Below are 18,061 nucleotides of genomic sequence, written 5' to 3' on the forward strand. Positions count from 1 at the left end.
CAACATCGGCACACTTACGGATCCGCAGAGTTTGCGCAGCTTGCGTAACAGAACCCCAGCGACTCAGCATTTTGGCTAATCTACTTTATTTACATATAAATTCACACAGAGCACTGCAACATGGCTCCCTCTCTCTCTAGCATCAGACAGCAAAGAACAAAGGACAATAGTCCCACTTCACGGAACACAGTAACACAAACGTCCTGTCTCCGTCACTTCCCACTCTGTGGAGTCAAAACATACATTGTCATGTGATAGACAACAATCCTATGACTGCAATCATGGAGCAGGAATTCTAACATGTTTAGCCTGGAAAAGAGGAGACTGAGAGGAGATACAAGAGTCATCTTCAAATATCTTAAGGGCTGCCTCATGGAAGAGGGAACAAGCTTGTTTTCTTCTGCTCTGGAGGGTAGGACCCGAACCAATGGCTTCAAGTTACAAGAAAGGAGATTCCATCTTAACATCAGGAAGAACTTTCTGATGGTCAGAGCTGTTCAGCAATAGAATGGTCTGCCTTGAGAGGCAGTGGACTCTCCTTCCTTGTAGTTTTTTAAGCAGAGGTTGGATGGCCATCTGCCATGGATGCTTTAGCTGAGATTCCTGCATTGCAAGGGGTTGGACTAGATGACCCTTGGGGTCCCTTCCAACTCTACAATTTTATGAATCTGTGTCCTTGCACATTACAGTCGTACCTCTGCTTATGTATCCCTCTGGGATGCACCCGACCATAAGACACACCTAGTTTTTAGAGGAGGAAAACAAGAGAAGCCAGGAGGAGCCGCAGAAACGCTCGCTTGGCATGGCTCTTTAAAGATAGAGCGGCTCTTGCTGGCTTTTCTGGGAGGTGGGAGAAAGGACTGACGGGCTGCATCCCTTCTCCCTCCTCCCTGAAAAGCCAGAGCAAGCTGTGCAGCTACCGCTGAAGCCAGCACAGCAAGAGGGAGAGCTGCGCAGCGCCTCTTGTTTTGCTGCCTTCCCAGCGATGCAGGATGAGGGAAGGAAAGGGGCTCCGTAAGGACTCCCTTTCGTTCCTCCTCCTGCTTCGCTGGGAAGCCAGCAGAACAAGAGGCGCTGCGCAGCTCTTGCTCTGCTGGTTTCAGCGAGACCTGCGTGGCCTGCATTCTCTCCATAAGATGCACACATATTTCCCCTTACTTTTTAGGAGGAAAAAATTGTGTCTTATGGAGCGAAAAATACAGTACTTCTGGGTTTCGCCTCGCGCTCATGTGCAGAAGCGCTCTGCACTTTGTGTGTGTGTGTGCAAAAGTGCTCCATCGTGCCACGTGTGTGCACAGAAGGGCGCCTCCAGTTACGAGGTTTTCGGGATGCGGCCGGGCCTCTGGAACAGATGCCGTTCGTAACCGGAGGTACCACTGTATGTGGCAATGAACCCAGATGTACTATCGAGCATGTATAATCCAACAAGGAACTACAGCTTGCCCCAGCTCCCCAATAAATGTATTTGTAAAATACACATTAAGGGACGCGGGTAGCGCTGTGGGTTAAACCACAGAGCCTAGGGCTTGCCGATCAGAAAGTTGGCGGTTCGAATACCCGTGACGGGGTGAGCTTCCGTTGCTCGGTCCCCGCTCCTGCCAACCTAGCAGTTCAAAAGCATGTCAAAGTGCAAGTAGATAAATAGGTACCACTCCGGCGGGAAGGTAAACGGCATTTCTGTGTGCTGCTCTGGTTCGCCAGAAGCGGCTTAGTCATGCTGGCTCCCTCGGCCAATAAAGTGAGATGAGCGCCGCAACCCCAGAGTTGGTCACGACTGGACCTAATGGCCAGGGGTCCTTTTACCTTGAAGTTCTGGGTCAGGACCCAATATTGGGCTACAGCCTGAGCATAGGTGAATAACAAGAGCAGTCCTGCTGCCAAACAAATGTATGGTTTGAAAAAATTAAGAAATTCAGGTTTGGACTACAGGGGAACCCCAAGTTTGAAAGAGCTGAAAACTTTAGGGTATATTCTACCGGTGGAGACCATTTTGCATGGGGGGGGCTCCATTTCTGGCCCTAACATGCATCGGCGGAGCGCACATAAGCCCATTCCACCCCCTTCTGTCCTCTTCCAGGTCCAAAAGAACCCACATATCCGCCATCGTGTGTCAATTGGACTTGCACAAAACGGTTGCCGGCAATCCCATCAGCATTGCTTCTCCCCATGGTAGGCCTCCCCGCGTCAAATATAGGTCATTTGGTTTACAGAAAAGGAAGTTTTACAGGAAAGGACAGTGAGAAATACAGAGCTGGGGAGACGAAAGAATTTACTGTCTGCCGTAAAGAGGATTAACAAGCTCTCTGTGACATAACATGCCTCGTTGGTCTACTTGGCTAAAGTTACCAGATGTCCCCATTTCCTGGGGACAGTCCCCAGATTTACAAATCAGTCCCCATACAAATGCATCTCTGGGTGATTTGTGGGGCATAGGAATTCGTTCATATTTTTTTTTTCAAAATATAGTCCGGCCCCCCACAAGGTCTGAGGGACAGTGGACCAGCCCCCTGCTGAAAGAGTTTGCTGACCCCTGCCATAGTGGAACACACCCAAAAGATGACAGCACGGGGAAGACATATCTATGGAGGAAATTCTGCCTAGTGGAAGACCAGCAGTCTGCCCCCGATGGGCTATATAGCAGGAATGCATATCCTGCAGTCTTCCAAACACCAATGAACTACAACTCCCTTTTGCCCCGGCCAGCATGGCCAATAGCCAGGGGTGATGGGAACTGTACTTCGGCCACAACCAGAGAGCCACAGTTTCCCCTCTGTGGCACCATGCAAGACTTAACATCTGTACATGCACTTGTCTTGGAAGACAATGCTTTGTTTGTGAAGCTTTTGATAAATCATAGAATTGTAGAAGGGACACCAAGGGTCATCTAGTCCAACCCCTGCAATGCAGGAATCTCAGCTCAAGCATCCATGGCAGATGCCCATCCAGCCTCTGCTTAGAAACCTCCAAGGAAGGAGAGTCCACAATCTCCAGAGGGAGACCATTCCACTGTCAAACAGCTCTTACAGTCAGAAAGATTTTCCTGATCTGAAGTCGGAATCTCCTTTCTTGTAACTTGAAGCCATTGGTTCGAGTCCTACCCTCCAGAGCAGGAGTTTCAAATACAGTGGTACCTTGGGTTAAGAACTTAATTCGTTCTGCAGGTCTGTCCTTAACCTGAAACTGTTCTTAGCCTGAGGTACCACTTTAGCTAATGGGGCCTCACGCTGCCGCCGCGCGATTTCTGTTCTCATCCTGAAGCAAAGTTCTTAGCCCGAGGTACTATTTCTGGGTTAGCAGAGTCTGTAACCTGAAGCGTCTGTAACCCGAGGTACCACTGTAATATTAAAGGGCTGGCCACCCTCCTTGGTCTCTCCCCCATTATGTGGTACGGCAAATTTTGTTCCTTCCACTCAAAGAAATCTAGCAGGTGCGATCCAGGCACAGTTTTGCACTTTTAAGCCCTCCCTGAAAGAAAACATGTACTTAGCTCTCCCAGAGAGAGAGCGAAAATGTGTGTGTGTGTGTGTGTGTTTGAATCTTCCATTGCTGGAGAGAAAAGTAGGCGTACAGAGGGTGGAAAGACAGGTGAGAGCAAGGAAACATCAAGAAGAAAACAGGATGCATGCTTTGTAGTTCCAAGCGACTTGGTCAAAACGCCAAGAGGAGGGGAAGAAGGCAAAAAGCTCCCCTCCTAAGACCACCTGGGAGAGAGCCAGGTGAATGTGTGGAATGGGCGGAGAAAGGCTGCCAGGATGACTTATGGTGTGCTTGGAGTTGCTGTGGGCTATATAAAGCAATGCAGTGCAGGCACCCTCCCACTAGCGCTGTCTCTGCACGCTCTCTGCAAAGCGATAAAACTTGGCAGAGAAGGAGGCTTCCTGGCCAGGCAGCTGCTCACGGTAAGATGAGATGACATCTTTGCTTGTTTAAGGCAGTGTGGGAGTGCTAGGGTGCCTGGCCTGGTCAGATGCAGAAGAGAATAAGATCCCTGCACTTTTTAGCAGTTGGATTCCAAAGGGGGGATTTCAACAGGTGTAAGTTTGCTGTAGTAATCCCCCCCCTTTTCCCCGCATCTCGTCACCCTAACAGTGGACTTTCCTGGTTTGGGGCTCTCTGAAGTATCTGATTCTGCACACCTTGCTAGGAAAGGTTTTTTTCTTTTTTAACTATCCAGAAGGAAATAAATTGAGCTAGAATGCAACTGTGCAACTCCTAAGGTTGCGCACAGTTAGGCAGTCATTCAGTGGGACACATGAGTTAAGATGCGCCAGGGCAGGCTCAGGCTGCAACCCTATATGCCCACTTACTTGGCAGTAGAGATTGTGGTGAAATTCAATATGCTTTGCACTTTTTCGAAACAAGGGGCGAAGCAAAACGTAGCTGTCCTTCAAGAGCTGCCCTTCTCTGAATTTTGCAATGCAGCGTTTACCCAAATGCATGTGCTAGGGCAAGGTCTGCCTAATCAGGCATTGATTAATGAAAATAGCGTACGATAATGCATTGCATATGGGGAAATTGCTTTGTGAAAATGTGTACTTTAAGGGAAGCAGCCAGCAAAAAAATGTGCATGCAGAAATTTGAACAGAAATACTAATGAATTTTCATACGACTTTTTACAAAAAATTACGAATTGCCATGGAAATGTAGAGAACTGGATGCAAGTTTGGAAAAATGAGAAACCAGAACTGAAAGATTCACACATCCCTAAGAGTAGGGACCATTAAACGCAATTGGTTGCAAACTTTACTCAGAGCACTCGTTGAATTGAATGAACATAATGAAGTTAGCTCCACTAATTTAAATGGGTCTACTCTGTGTAAAACTTAATTTCAAGGATATGCATATAGGCTTGCACTGTAAACTATTCCTAATTCTACACCAACCACTTGTGGCAGGTGTTTTTGTTGCTTTACGGTGTCCCACCATCAGACAGACCGTGACTGCAATCCTAGGCGCACTGACTTGGGAGTAAACCCCCATTGAGCTCAGTGGGATCTGTTTCTGAGTAAACATGTTCTGGCTGACTCTGCGCATCTTGCTTATCTGGCTTCTTGCTGTCTGTTAAAAGCGTCCCCGACAAACTACAACCAGCAGGAAGAGATAAGAGGCAGGAACAGACAGCAAGTACAGTACTTTGAAATTAAGATGAGTCTCTGGAAGCTGAACCACCTTGTGCTTTTTATTCATGCTTAATCCTAACCGATGGGCAGTTTGCTTGTTTTGAAGACATTCGTGCTGGCAAAATTGGGAGAGTTCATCCTAGTAGCAGAAACGGATTATTGACTTGTCAAGAGGTGTGGAACTAATCGTCAAATTTCTTGGGCTGGTGGGATAGATGTTTAATGGACATCAGCAGACTGGTGTTGGTTTGTGCCCTCCGGGCATCTAGCTACTTAAGCAGCTCCCTACTAGAAGATTAAAAGCAGCAAATCCATGAGGAACATACGCTATTTTTTGCTCCATAAGACTTACTTTTTCCCCTCCTAAAAAGTAAGGGGAAATGTGTGTGTGTCTTATGGAGCGAATGCAGGCTGCGCAGCTATCCCAGAAGCCAAAGCAGCAAAAGGGATTGCTCCTTTCACTGCGCAGCGATCTCTCTTGCTGTTCTGGCTTCTGAGATACAGAATATATTTTTTTCTTGTTTTCCTCCTCCAAAAACTAGGTGCGTCTTGTGGTCTGGTGCATCTTATAGAGCGAAAAATACGGTAATTCATACAGAGATAGTTCAGAGATCTGCTTCCCAGAAATGGGCATTCTTGATAGATGATGATTTCAACAGCTTGACTCGAACCAGGGTGAGCTAAAGACATTTTTCTGCATCAAGTGCAGCAATTTGAGGATCCTGCCCACCTCCAGCCCTCACAAACCAGGATGCAGAATATGAACCCCGGCCGAGTTATTTTGGCAGCTGTGGCAGAAGATCCCACAAGCGCGTTTCTCACTGGCAATGCAAACACCGATCGTAATGAATTTGTGGCCCTTTCATAACACCCAAAACCAGCTTCCTCAGCATAGTACGGCTGGCCCTATATTACCAAACTTGGTTGCCCTTCTCCACAACCCTAGATTTGTTGTTGTTGTTTAGTCGTTTAGTCGTGTCCGACTCTTCGTGACCCCATGGACCAGAGCACGCCAGGCACTCCTGTCTTCCACTGCCTCCCGCGGTTTGGTCAAACTCATGCTGGTAGCTTCGAGAACACTGTCCAACCATCTCGTCCTCTGTCCTCCCCTTCTCCTTGTGCCCTCCATCTTTCCCAGCATCAGGGTCTTTTCCAGGGAGTCTTCTCTTCTCATGAGGTGGCCAAATTATTGGAGTCTCAGCTTCAGGATCTGTCCTTCCAGTGAGCACACAGGGCTGATTTCCTTCAGAATGGATAGGTTTGATCTTCTTGCAGTCCATGGGACTCTCAAGAGTCTCCTCCAGCACCATAACTCAAAAGCATCAATTCTTCAGCGATCAGCCTTCTTTATGGTCCAGTTCTCACTTCCATAACAGGTTATAAAACCCAATTCTCACTAACCATCTCACTCGGAAAGGAAATTTCAGATTCGGGAAGCAAATTAGGCATTTCCTGCTCATTGTTTGGGGCTCAAGGTGAATTTTGAAGGCCAGAATGCAAAATGAAACAACAACAACACACACACACACAGCTTCTTGACACTGTTTTTAGTACTCCAGGATTGATGTTACACTGCAATTCAGAGCAGCCTTCTGGGAGAAGAAATCGGCACCCCTCCATTTGGTTCTTGTTATGTGTTGTTGTTTTTAAGCCTTGAGATTTTATGTTGCTGTGTGTGTGAAAAGCAGGGTGTAAATAAAATAAAATAATAAAACAGAATAGGGGGTTGCTAGCCCAATAAGTCAAGGGAAACATTGCTGAATTTTGCACTCCCGCCTTCAGAATGTACTTCAGCCCCCACTCCCAAGTTGTTGGCATCCATCTGTCTTGAGAGACAATGGAGTGTGCCTCTCAGGGTGAAATCAAACCATTGGAGAATCACAGCACCTGCAGTAGCTGCAGAGGCTGGTAACTCATAACTGCTGCCTGTGACTCCTAACTGTGTGGCCTGATGAGCGAGATAATCTTGGGGTGATTCTGCCTTGCATCGGGGGGATTGGGTTCAATTTACAATTCTGTGCTCAAAACAAGGAGATCCTGTCCGAATCAGGCCTGTGATCTGAGAAGTAGCAAGGACTTTCCTCCTGCATAATATTATTTCACCATATCTTTACAACTGCATGTGAAACTCTTTTTTTTATTGCTTTTTGTCAATCTGTCAGAACCAGTGCAATAATAAAGCTACAGGCTTCTAGAGAGTTGCTACAGCTCTGTGCTGTAGTAACCCCTTTGTTCTCACTAGAGCCTTTCCAACATTTCAGTCCTGTGGGCACTTAAGGGGGTGAGGGGACCTGAGAGGGGGCCTCAGTGGGAGGGGGGCACAGTTCAAAATACCAGCGTGCCGAAAAGAGAAAAGAGGAGCGAACAAATGTAAACTTTGCTCTTGGGTAAACCAAACAGCTCCGTTGAGTCAGTCAACACACATCGCAGGCAAAGAAAGTTCCCTTACCCAGGTGAAAATGTAGTCCTATCCTTAGCAGCAAAGAATACCTATGTAAACTGCAAAGCACGATCTGTACACCACGTTTTTTCCAAAAGCACATTCTCAGTCCTCTGTCTTGACTCTGCAAGTGGTTACTAGTTTCTGTTCAAGGCTTGGGGGAAAGGCACCCTGCACATGTTGGGTTTCCCTCTGATCATTTCTGCTTTTCAGCGAACAGAAAGAGAAGTGCTGGATTTTCTGTGAAGGCATTTCCCCCTAAGAACATTTGTGAGAATAAGAAAGTGCAGTTGGTTCTTGTGTGAAGGGAGGTAGAAGAGTTAGAGTGAGTTAGAGACAGGATAAAATAAGACTAAGAGGGTAAAGGGTAACAGCATTTTGAATGCATTTAAATTTTACAGTGGTACCTCAGGTTAAGTACTTAATTTGTTCCAGAGGTCTGTTCTTAATCTGAAATTGTTCTTAACCTGAGGTACTATTTCTGGGTTAGTGGAGTCTGTAACCTGAAGCGTCTGTAACCTGAAGTGTATGCAACCCGAGGTACCACTGTAGTTGTGTTTGCAGTAAACTACAATCTTCGTTGCTAACTTGAAAACCGAACTGGGACTAAGTGTTTCACCGGGGAGAACCTGGTTGGTGGCAGCAGATTAGTGGTGTACAGGTCAATAGTCCATCAAACGACCGGGGGCTCCGTACACAAAAATTCAGGAGAAACAGTAGCGGATGGTGGGGTAGGATGACAGCACTTACCTAACCTCCTGGCTGTGGAGTCTCTGCTGTTTACCAGAGGGAAGTGAGAGGGGCAAGGTGGTGGTGACATTGATGCTGTGGAAACGCACCAGCAGGAACACTCTGCCTGCACAATTGCACAGCACTGACCTCTCTGCTGCCTTGCTCCTTTCACTCTCCCTCCCAGTAAGAAGCAGGGACTCTGCTGCCGGGAAGTCAGGTAAGCACCGTTGTCCCACCAACCACTACAGCAGAGAGCCTTTCAGCAGTTGTGTTGGAAATGCAAAACCTCCACTTGCGGAAGAGAGACCAACAAAAGATGACATTCCACCTGCATTGTGCATCTCATTCAACAAAGGCCAGCACAGTAGTCACGAGAGATATAATCAAACAAGAGCAGAATGAGGGCACCCAACCAGGCACCTATAAAACAATAAACGTCTTGCCAAGGCAGAGAATGGGTTCATTTACTGACTTCCTTCTCCCTGCCCTTTATCACACATGCCATGCTAGGGAGAGATGGATGGATGTTCTCTCGCCGACATTTCCGGGCACTCCGCCATTCTAGTCCCAACAAACACCCCCCCAGATGGACACAAGCCTTATGACTCTGAATTTAAGAGCCAGCGCTGCCCAGCTTATGCCCACGACCCCTCTCAAAGCATGCCACTACTGGAGAGGCTGCAAGGCCAGGTAGGCATACTTGGAACATGGCCAGCATCTACAGCATCAGGTTCAGAGGTCAGCTTGGTGGAAGGCCTACTGGGTGGATCTGATTATTCCTGGACCCCTTTTGTTTTTCATGTTCCGGCAGAATTAGTTGGACCACGACTCCTGTCATTGCTGGTCATTGGCCTTGCTGGCTGAGGCTGATGGGACTTGGGAGGGCATGATGTTGGCTGTCCCTGTGGATTTCACAGGAGTACCTTTGGACCAGCTGCTTCTCCCCGGCCAGCTTTTCTCTGAATTGCTTCTAGTCCTAATATGGGAAAGGAGGTGTCAGGAATGAGCCAACTCCTAATGAAACTCTACAGCCTGCTGCAGAACAGAGAGAGTTAGATCTGCTGCAGGCTGAACAGTGCCCAGTGCCCAGTGCAACTCCCATGGGCACTGGAATGTGGGTTACCAAGAGAATGACTGAGAGCTGGCTGGAACACAGCCAAAGCTCTCTGGAAGATTGGTTAGGCGCAAACAGGCAAGGAGATAGTTTGTTGGAACAGGAAGAGGTTGGAGCAAGCCAATCAGTCCCAAAAGCCAGCAAATGGGAGGGTTGTTAGACCGGAAGCAAAACAAGAGACGTAAAAGTCGTAAGTTCAATATCTTCTTTAGATCCCAGAAGGACTCCTTAGAAGGGTCATCTTGAGTAACGATATCGGTCAGAAGTTTTGTTAGAGTTGTCCAGAGCTATCTGTTTGTTTGGTTTTTTTGCAACAAATCCTCCTTTTTAATTAGCTAAGCTTCTGGGAACCTGGACTTCTGACAGGAGGAGCACATCAACTTGGGAGATATTCATGATCACAGTGTGAAGTCCTATGTATTGTTGCTTTTGTTCCTGGCAGGGTCTGAACACTGCAATGGAAATGGAAGACGCCGGAGAAAAGTCTAGCAAAATGCAACCCCAGACGGGGAAAATCTGCAGAGCCCTGAGCTACATCACGGGGGACATGAAGGCATTGGGAGACTGGCTGAAAGGTAAGCACATAGCAGATGATGCACCGATGAGAACCAGAATGATGCAACATTGCTTTTGGACCTGGAGACCTTTGCTTGAGTGCCTGCTCATCTTCAAAGCTTCTCCTGTACCAACAGCACAATCCTGGGAAGCCTGTTGTCTTCCAGGAGATGATGGACTACAACTTTCATTATCTCTCACCACTGGGACTCAGGACACATTTCCTGAGTCCAAGAAGAACATAATATGGAGGATGCCTTCTGGATTAGACCAATGGTCCATTCTAGCCCAGTGTTGCAGTCTAGGTGGCTCCATCAAACCACGAAGCTCAGTTTAGTAGTTTTGCAGTGGGTGGGAACAGGAAGTAAGGCAGCAGAGCTCAGAGACCAGGAGCCTCAGGTTCAAAACATCCCTGGTCACTCTGCACTGAGGGCCTCCCACAATCCTGGGCCTGTCCTGCTAGGTCTGGTGTTGTCCTCTCTTTTCCCCCATGCACATATCACAATATGTTTATTCCTTTGTTCCTAAGTTTCCTATTTTTGAGATCCACTCCGCCACCCTGCTCCCAGACCATCGGTTTATCTTGCCCAAATTCCAACACGAAGTTTTAAGTTATACACATGGAGCGGGTGTGTCGCAATCCCAGCACAAGCTGGCAGGGACACACTCACGCCATCTGCCATCTTAGATGTAAGCAACATAAATAAGCTGGGTTTTTTATCTCCGGCATGAACTCTGCCAGCAGTTGACGCGCTGCTCAGTCAACTCCCCAATTGCAAAACGGTGTGGTTTATTTTATTTTTTTATAAACAATAATAAACATGTGTCATATTTTACAACTCTGTCAGTGGTAAGGGCCCTACCAGATGCTGCTGAGAATATGTGCGTTGGAAACTGTCCCAGACTATAAACTTTCAAACAACGGTAACAAAGACCTACTGGAGTGTGCTACAATTTGCGCCCCAAAATCTGCCTCTTTGTGCATTTTGACAGTGCATGGTCAGTGAGTGTTTAAATACTTGCCCAATGCTTGCTAAGTATTCAGGATCCAGTGAGTGCACCTAATAAAATGTCCTGCGGAAACATAGATCAAACTGTGGGTTCATCTAGCTCAGCATTGCGGGTGGCGCTGTGGTCTAAACCACTGAGCCTCTTGGGCTTGCTGATCAGAAGGTTGGCGGTTCGAATCCCCGCGACGGGGTGAGCTCCCGTTGCTCTGTCCCAGCTCCTGCCAACCTAGCAGTTTGAAAGCACACCAGTACAAGTAGATAAATAGGTACCAGTGGGGCGGGAAGATAAACGGCGTTTCCGTGTGCTCTGGTTTCCGTCACGGTGTTCCATTGCGCCAGAAGTGGTTTAGTCATGGTGGCTGTGGAAAGCTGTCTGTGGACAAACGCCGGCTCCCTCAGCCTGAAAGCAAGATGAGCGCCGCAAACCCAGAGTCGCCTTTGACTGGACTTAAGCGTCCAGGGGTCCTTTACCTTTTTACAATGACTGGCAGCAGATGTTCTCCAGGATTTTAGGCAGCGTTCTCTCCCGACCCACATGGATATGATGGGGAATGAATCTGGGACCTTCTGCACACACAGCAGATGTGTTTCTGCTGAGCTACAGCTCTTCCACAAGGGCTGAGCGATGCTGCCCTTTTGCTCCGCAGAGAATAATGGCCAGTGCACATTGCTGTGCTTGCTATTGATCTTGTTACATTGCCTTGGTTAAAAGTGTGCAGTTTATTTGCTTTTCCTCCAGAGACGGTCAAGGCTGTGTACACAGCATTCCCAGGTGGTCACTTATCTAAGTCCAGCCCTTGTTAGCATTAACAAAGTTAGTGTGTCATGTGCCTTGGATGGCTTTGAAAGAGGATTGGACAAATTCATGGAACATAAGGCTATCAATGCTTCCAGTTGTTGGTAACTGCAAGAGGGGAGGGTGCATACCCTCCAACATTTCTCCAATGAAAATAGGAACATCCTATTCAATAATAACAATAATAATAATAATAATAATAATAATAATAATAATAATAATAATACAGTGCAGTGGTACCTCAGGTTAAGTACTTAATTCGTTCTGGAGGTCCGTTCTTAACCTGAAACTGTTCTTAACCTGAAGCACCACTTTAGCTAATGGGGCCTCCCGCTGCCGCTGCTCCTCTGTTGCACGATTTCTGTTCTCCTCCTGAAGCAAAGTTCTTAACCTGAGGTACTATTTCTGGGTTAGTGGAGTCTTTAACCAGAAGCGTATGTAACCTGAAGCGTATGTAACCCGAGGTACCACTGTAATAATAATAATAATAATAATAATAATAATAATAATAATAATAATATTCTGCCCATATGACTGGGTTTCCCCAGCCACTCTGGGCAGCTTCCAACATATATAAAAACATAATAAAACATTAAACATAAACAACTTTCCTATAAAGGGCTGCCTTCTGATGTCTTCTAAAGGTTGTATAGTTATATATAACTCCATACCCTCCAACATTTCTCTGATTAAAATAGGGACATCCTAAGGAAAAGTGGGACATTCCGGGATCAAATCAGAAACCAGGACGGCTTCTGTAAATCCGGGACTGTCCCTGGAAAATAGGAGAACTTTTAGGGTCTGAGGGTGTTCTTGTTCTAGAGCCCTGTTTGAGATGCATCTGGGTGGCCACTGCGAGAACAAGAGGCTGGGCTAGATGGGCCCTTGGCCTGATCCAGCAAAGGCTCTTCTTATCTTCTTCTGCCTCTCCCTTTGGACCCCTCCCTCGTCATCTTGTGTGTGAGCCTTTAGTCATGTTTTCAGGCACCATCTTTTTTTGCACTTAGGTGCTCCAATGTATACATTTTTATTGTTTTTTTTTTTACATATCATTTCCAACATTCATTTAACATAACTTCTTATCTTATACAATATTTTAGACTTCCGTCAACACCTCTGATGATTTTCCATTCTTTATCCCTTGTTCTGCATTTCTTAATTTCTCTATTACTCTTAATTATCATTAACTAATAATTCTCCTCATAGTTTTTCTTGCAATATTTCACAAAGTCCTCCTTACAGAACTTCTTGCAGTCCTACTAGCATAATCTGTTCACTACAATTGCTTTTCAAATAGTTCATATATTTACTCCAGTCTTCTAAGAATCTCTGGTCCCGGAGGTTTTGAATCCTTCCTGTTAATTTATCCAATTCTGAATAGTCCATCAATTTCATCCGCCATTCTTCTTTCATTGGTAACTCTTCTTGCTTCCATTTTTGTGCCAATAATATTCTTGCTGCCATCACTGCATATAAAAACAACTTATAATCCTGTCTGTTAATATCATCTCCTACAATGCCAAGTAAAAATGCTTCTGGTTTCTTAATAAATGTATATTTCAACATTTTTTTCATCTCATTATATATCATTTCCCAGAAGTTTTTCACTTTTTTACATTCCCACCACATGTGATAGAAAGTTCCTTCCTTGTCTTTACATTTCCAACATTTATTACTTGTTTTATACATTTTAGCTAATTTCACAGGGGTGATATACCACCTATACATCATTTTCATCACATTTTCTTTCAAAGCATTGCATGCACTAAATTTTAACCCTTCTTTCCACAGTTTTTCCCAGTCTTTTAACTGTATACTATACCCAAAATCTTTGGCCCAATGGGGACATTCTCTTTCAGATAAGCCTCTGGTGTTTCAGTTTGTCGACTGGGTCCTGCGTGGCATCTCTCAGGTGATGTTTGTCAGCAACCCGCTGAGTGGTCTGCTCATGTTAGCCGGATTCCTTGTCCAGAGCCCTTGGATCACACTGACATGTTGCACTGGAGTCATTGTCTCAACATTAACAGCACTGATCCTGTGCCAGGAGAGGTAGGTTTGCCCCTGAATTATTCTTTCATGCCTCAAATCCCTTCTCTTTTCTTGTTTTACATGCTTATATATACATATCTTTAGGCACCAGGCAAAAGCATTCCTCTTCTCCCAAGCCTTTGGCCAATTAAATAATCTGCGGCCTCTTAAACTGGGGGTGTTTTTGTTTTTATTTGTTATTATGGTGTGTGTGTTTTGTGTGTGTGCGTGTGTGTTTATGTTGTAAACAGTCCTGTGATCCTCAGGTGAAGGGCGATATAGAAATTATTATTATTATTATTATTATTATTATTATTATTATTATTATTATTAGGCTACTGGGCTTATTGACAACTCCACAAATATCCTATGTTCTGCAATACATTAGACTGAAATTTTGGACACAGAAAGCTGAAGTTCTGTGAGCAGAATTATACTGTTCAGTGGAGGGGAATAATAAGTGTTATGTACTGAGCTTGGTCCTGCCAACCTAGCAGTTCGAAAGCACGTCAAAATGCAAGTAGATAAATAGGTACTGCTCTGGTGGGAAGGTAAACGGCGTTTCCGTGCGCTGCTCTGGTTCGCCAGAAGTGGCTTAGTCATGCTGGCCACATGACCCAGAAGCTGTACACCAGCTCCCTCGGCCAGTAAAGCGAGATGAGCACCACAAGCCCAGAGTCAGCCACGACTGGACCTAATGGTCAGGGGTCCCTTTACCTTTTTACCGAGCTTGGATTCTAGAACAATAGGCAGGTAGGGTCCTAGAAGGCAGCAACCTGATTGGTCTGCAGCAGCCGCCCAATCCGGCTCCAGGAGGAAGTGAATCAGCAACCTGATTGGCCTGCAGGAGCAGACCAATCAGGCTCCAGGAGGGGAGTTGAATCAGCCAATCACACATTGTTAAAATAATGTATATATAGCCAGAGGTTTTGAGGGAAAACGCACTCACTCACTGTTTACCATGAGCTGAAATAAAGAGCATGAAATCAACACTCAGCTCCGAGTATATTTCAGAGAATGTGGTCAGGAATCATCCCTTCCTTGCCAGCAACCCACAGAGACCCTCAACCATTAGGCAAGGGCAGACATTGTCCATTATCACTCTTGGTCACAGCCTGGGGCAGAGGCAAATATCTGCAGTCATCAAGACTGCTCCTCAGACCCTCAGCTTCAGCAGCGACTGCGGATGAGGATACAGTTGTAAGCATTTCTGACCTCTTTTGCTCCTCACACAGGTCAGCCATTGCTGCAGGACTCTACGGCTACAATGGCGTGCTGGTAGGAATGCTCATGGCTGTGTTTTCCGACAAGGGCGAATATTACTGGTGGCTTCTGCTTCCTGTTGCTCTCATGTCCATGACGTGGTAAGTATTTTGGGTTCCAAGTGTGCATTTTGTGTGTGTGTGTGCTTCTCCACTTTGCCCCCTGTCCACTTTCTACTCCTCTCACCATCAGGCCATAAGGTGCATTTATATTATACAAGGGTAGCCAACCTGGTGCCCCAGATATAGCTGGATTACAGTTCCTTTCAGCCCTAAGCATGGACCATGTTGGCTGCAGCTGATGGGTGCTGGAATTCAGATATTGGGTGATGGGTGTTGGAATCCAATATTTGGATTGGCAGCATGTTGCCAATTGGCCTTCCTTCCTTCCTTCCTTCCCTCCTTCCTTCCTGGAAGCATAGAAGCTATCATACCCCCCCATTAAGGTCCCAATCCAGATTCTCCCCACCTCCTAATGTATGCATGATCAACTAAATATCTGGCCTTTCGGGACATCTTCAGGAGAAGAAAATACAGTGGTATCTTGGGTTACAGACACTTCACGTTATGTTTTTTCGGGTGGTGCACCGTGCTGAACCCAGAAGTACTGGAACGGGTTACTTCTGGGTTTCGGCACTCGCGCATGCGCAGAAACACTAAATCACGCTTTGCGCATGCGCAGAAGCGCCGAATTGCGACCCATGCGTGCGCAGACACAGCGCTGCGGGTTGCAAACATGCCTCCCACAAGGATCACATTCGCAACCCAAGGTTCCACTGTACTAAGGAGTAAACCCTACACAAATCCATAGTGGATTCCCTAAAACTGTTGGGTGGCTCCTTGCATGCCTCCATCTTCAACTCCTGCAGCCAGACTGGCGCCAAACATCTTGCTCTGCTTTCTTTTGGTCCACATCAGTGAGGCTGAGAAGGGGGTCTTGTCATCTGGGCATCCCAGGACACACACTGCCCAGGCTTGCGCCCCAGGGAAGTCACTTGGATGCTGTTAATGCAGCAAAAAGCAATGCAGGAGGTAGCAGTTGTGAATTACCAGTCTTTGCAATCACAGCAAGTGCCGCAATCCTCCAGCAGTTTGACTTCACCCTCAGAGGCACACACACATTATCTCTCAAGACAGAGGGATGCCAAAAAGAACCGGCTCCTTTAAGAGAAGCAACTATGACCCAGAAGGCCAGCTCCTGAACTTTTGTTATACCATTCATTAAGCTTGCAATGGGATTTTGCATAAACAGCAGATGACAATGCACTCTGTTAGAATTCCTGCTCCATGATTGCAGTCATGGGATTTTGTCTATCACATGACGGTGTATGTTTTGACTCCACAGAGTGGAAAGTGATGGAGACAGGATGTTTGTGTTACTGTGTTCCGTGAAGTGGGACTATTGTCCTTTGTTCTCTTTCTCTTTGCTGTCTGATGCTAGAGAGAGAGGGAGCCATGTTACAGTGCTCCGTGTGTGTTTATATGTAAATAAAATAGATTAGCCAAAATGCTGAGTTGCTGAGGTCTGTCACACAAGTTGTGAAGACTCTGTGGATCCCTAAGTGTGCCGGTGTCTGTTGGCATCAGTTGCTGTGATGTTCGGGCAGAAGAAAGCTTTTGAAGCTCCCAAACAATCGACCAGGAGGGAGAGAACATGCCAGTCAGACAGGTGTCTCTGCCAGGGTCCTACTTGAGTGTAGGACGAGCTCCTGACACACTCATGTTGATATTTGGTGTGGTTTCTTAAAAAAAAAAAATCCTTCACCTAAAGGCACACATGCAGAGCTAATGTATTATGTGGTTTCATTCTAAGTGAGTAATTGAGTCTGGGTTTTACAGGCCTTGTCCAATATTCTAACTACAGTGGTGCCTCCGTTTATGAACTTAAGCCATTCTGGAAGTCCGTTCTTAAACCAAAACCATTCTTAAACTGAGGCACGCTTTCCCTAATGAGGCCTCCCGCCACCAGTGCCCTTCCACCGTTTGGATTCCGTTCTTAGACTGAGGTAAAGTTCTCAAACCGGGACACTATTTCCGGTTTTGCGGAGTTTGTAAACTGAATCATTCTTAAACCAGACTGTTCTTAAACCAAGGTACCACTGTGCTTCACTATATCCTGTGTGTCTGCTAAACCAGAAATTACCTCAAGTTCCTTTTTGGTTTTTTGTTTTGTGATTTTTCATTGACATAGTTCTACAAACTCCCACTAACTGGTTCCTTTCTTTCCATTCATTTCAAAAACAATTTTCCCTCCCTTCATATAAACTGAACACTGAACCGAAACAAGTTTATCGCATGAGGTTTATTCAACAGGAAGGTTACATTCCATGCTGCGCATTGTGTATTGTGTATCACTTTGAGAAATATGAGCCAGTAACGCCAAAACAAAATAAAACAAACCAAAAATGCCAATGTGATAAAACTTCTCCCTTTGGCTCTGAGGACAAAAAAAAACCCAGTTACTGAGCATGCATTCCAATCTGTTTCCAAAGGGGGAGCACTTTTGCTCTCTGCTGAGCACTCATTCTGATCTTTTTGTGGGGAGATTCGACAAAGGTCTTATCCACACCAAATTTCCTCCTCACTTTCTAGCCACTGGTTCATGCTTTTGCAGTCGTGTGCAAGCACTTTTTTCTTCCCTGCCACTTTCCCTGCAAAACCCACTCTTTTAGATGCAGATAGTGTATGGATAAGAGACGCGGGTGGTGCTGTGGTCTAAACCACTGAGCCTCTTGGGCTTGCTGATCAGAAGGTCGGCGTTTCAAACCCCCGCAATGGGGTGAGCTCCCATTGCTCTGTCCCAGCTCCTGCCATCCTAGCAGTTCGAAAGCACACCAATGAGAGTAGATAAATAGGTACCACTGCAGCGGGAAGGTAAATGGCATTTCCGTGCGCTCTGGTTTCCATCACAGTGTTCTGTTGCACCAGAAGCAGTTTAGTCATGCTGGCCACATGACCTGGAAAGCTGTCTGTCGACAAACGCTGACTTCCTCAGCCTGAAAGC

At 46.2% G+C, this 18,061-nt stretch overlaps 1 protein-coding gene across 2 annotated transcripts in view; it reads left to right on the plus strand.

The window, feature by feature from the left end:
• The first annotated feature begins 3,516 nt into the window (after nt 1-3,516).
• SLC14A1 (solute carrier family 14 member 1 (Kidd blood group)) overlaps nt 3,517-18,061 on the plus strand; it is a 34,878-nt gene continuing 20,333 nt past the window's right edge. The window contains exons 1-4 of one of the 2 annotated variants that reach the window (XM_053408525.1): nt 3,517-3,899; nt 9,849-9,981; nt 13,627-13,816; nt 15,031-15,159. In XM_053408525.1, the coding sequence (XP_053264500.1) occupies nt 3,753-3,899; nt 9,849-9,981; nt 13,627-13,816; nt 15,031-15,159 (599 nt within the window). In that variant the 5' untranslated portion in view covers nt 3,517-3,752. Of the gene's footprint in view, nt 3,900-8,509; nt 8,983-9,848; nt 9,982-13,626; nt 13,817-15,030; nt 15,160-18,061 lie in introns of those variants that run through there. The other variant, XM_053408524.1, reaches the window with a different exon arrangement.

The sequence above is a fragment of the Podarcis raffonei genome, chromosome 11 (genome assembly GCF_027172205.1).
Source record: "Podarcis raffonei isolate rPodRaf1 chromosome 11, rPodRaf1.pri, whole genome shotgun sequence".
NCBI lineage: Eukaryota > Metazoa > Chordata > Lepidosauria > Squamata > Lacertidae > Podarcis > Podarcis raffonei.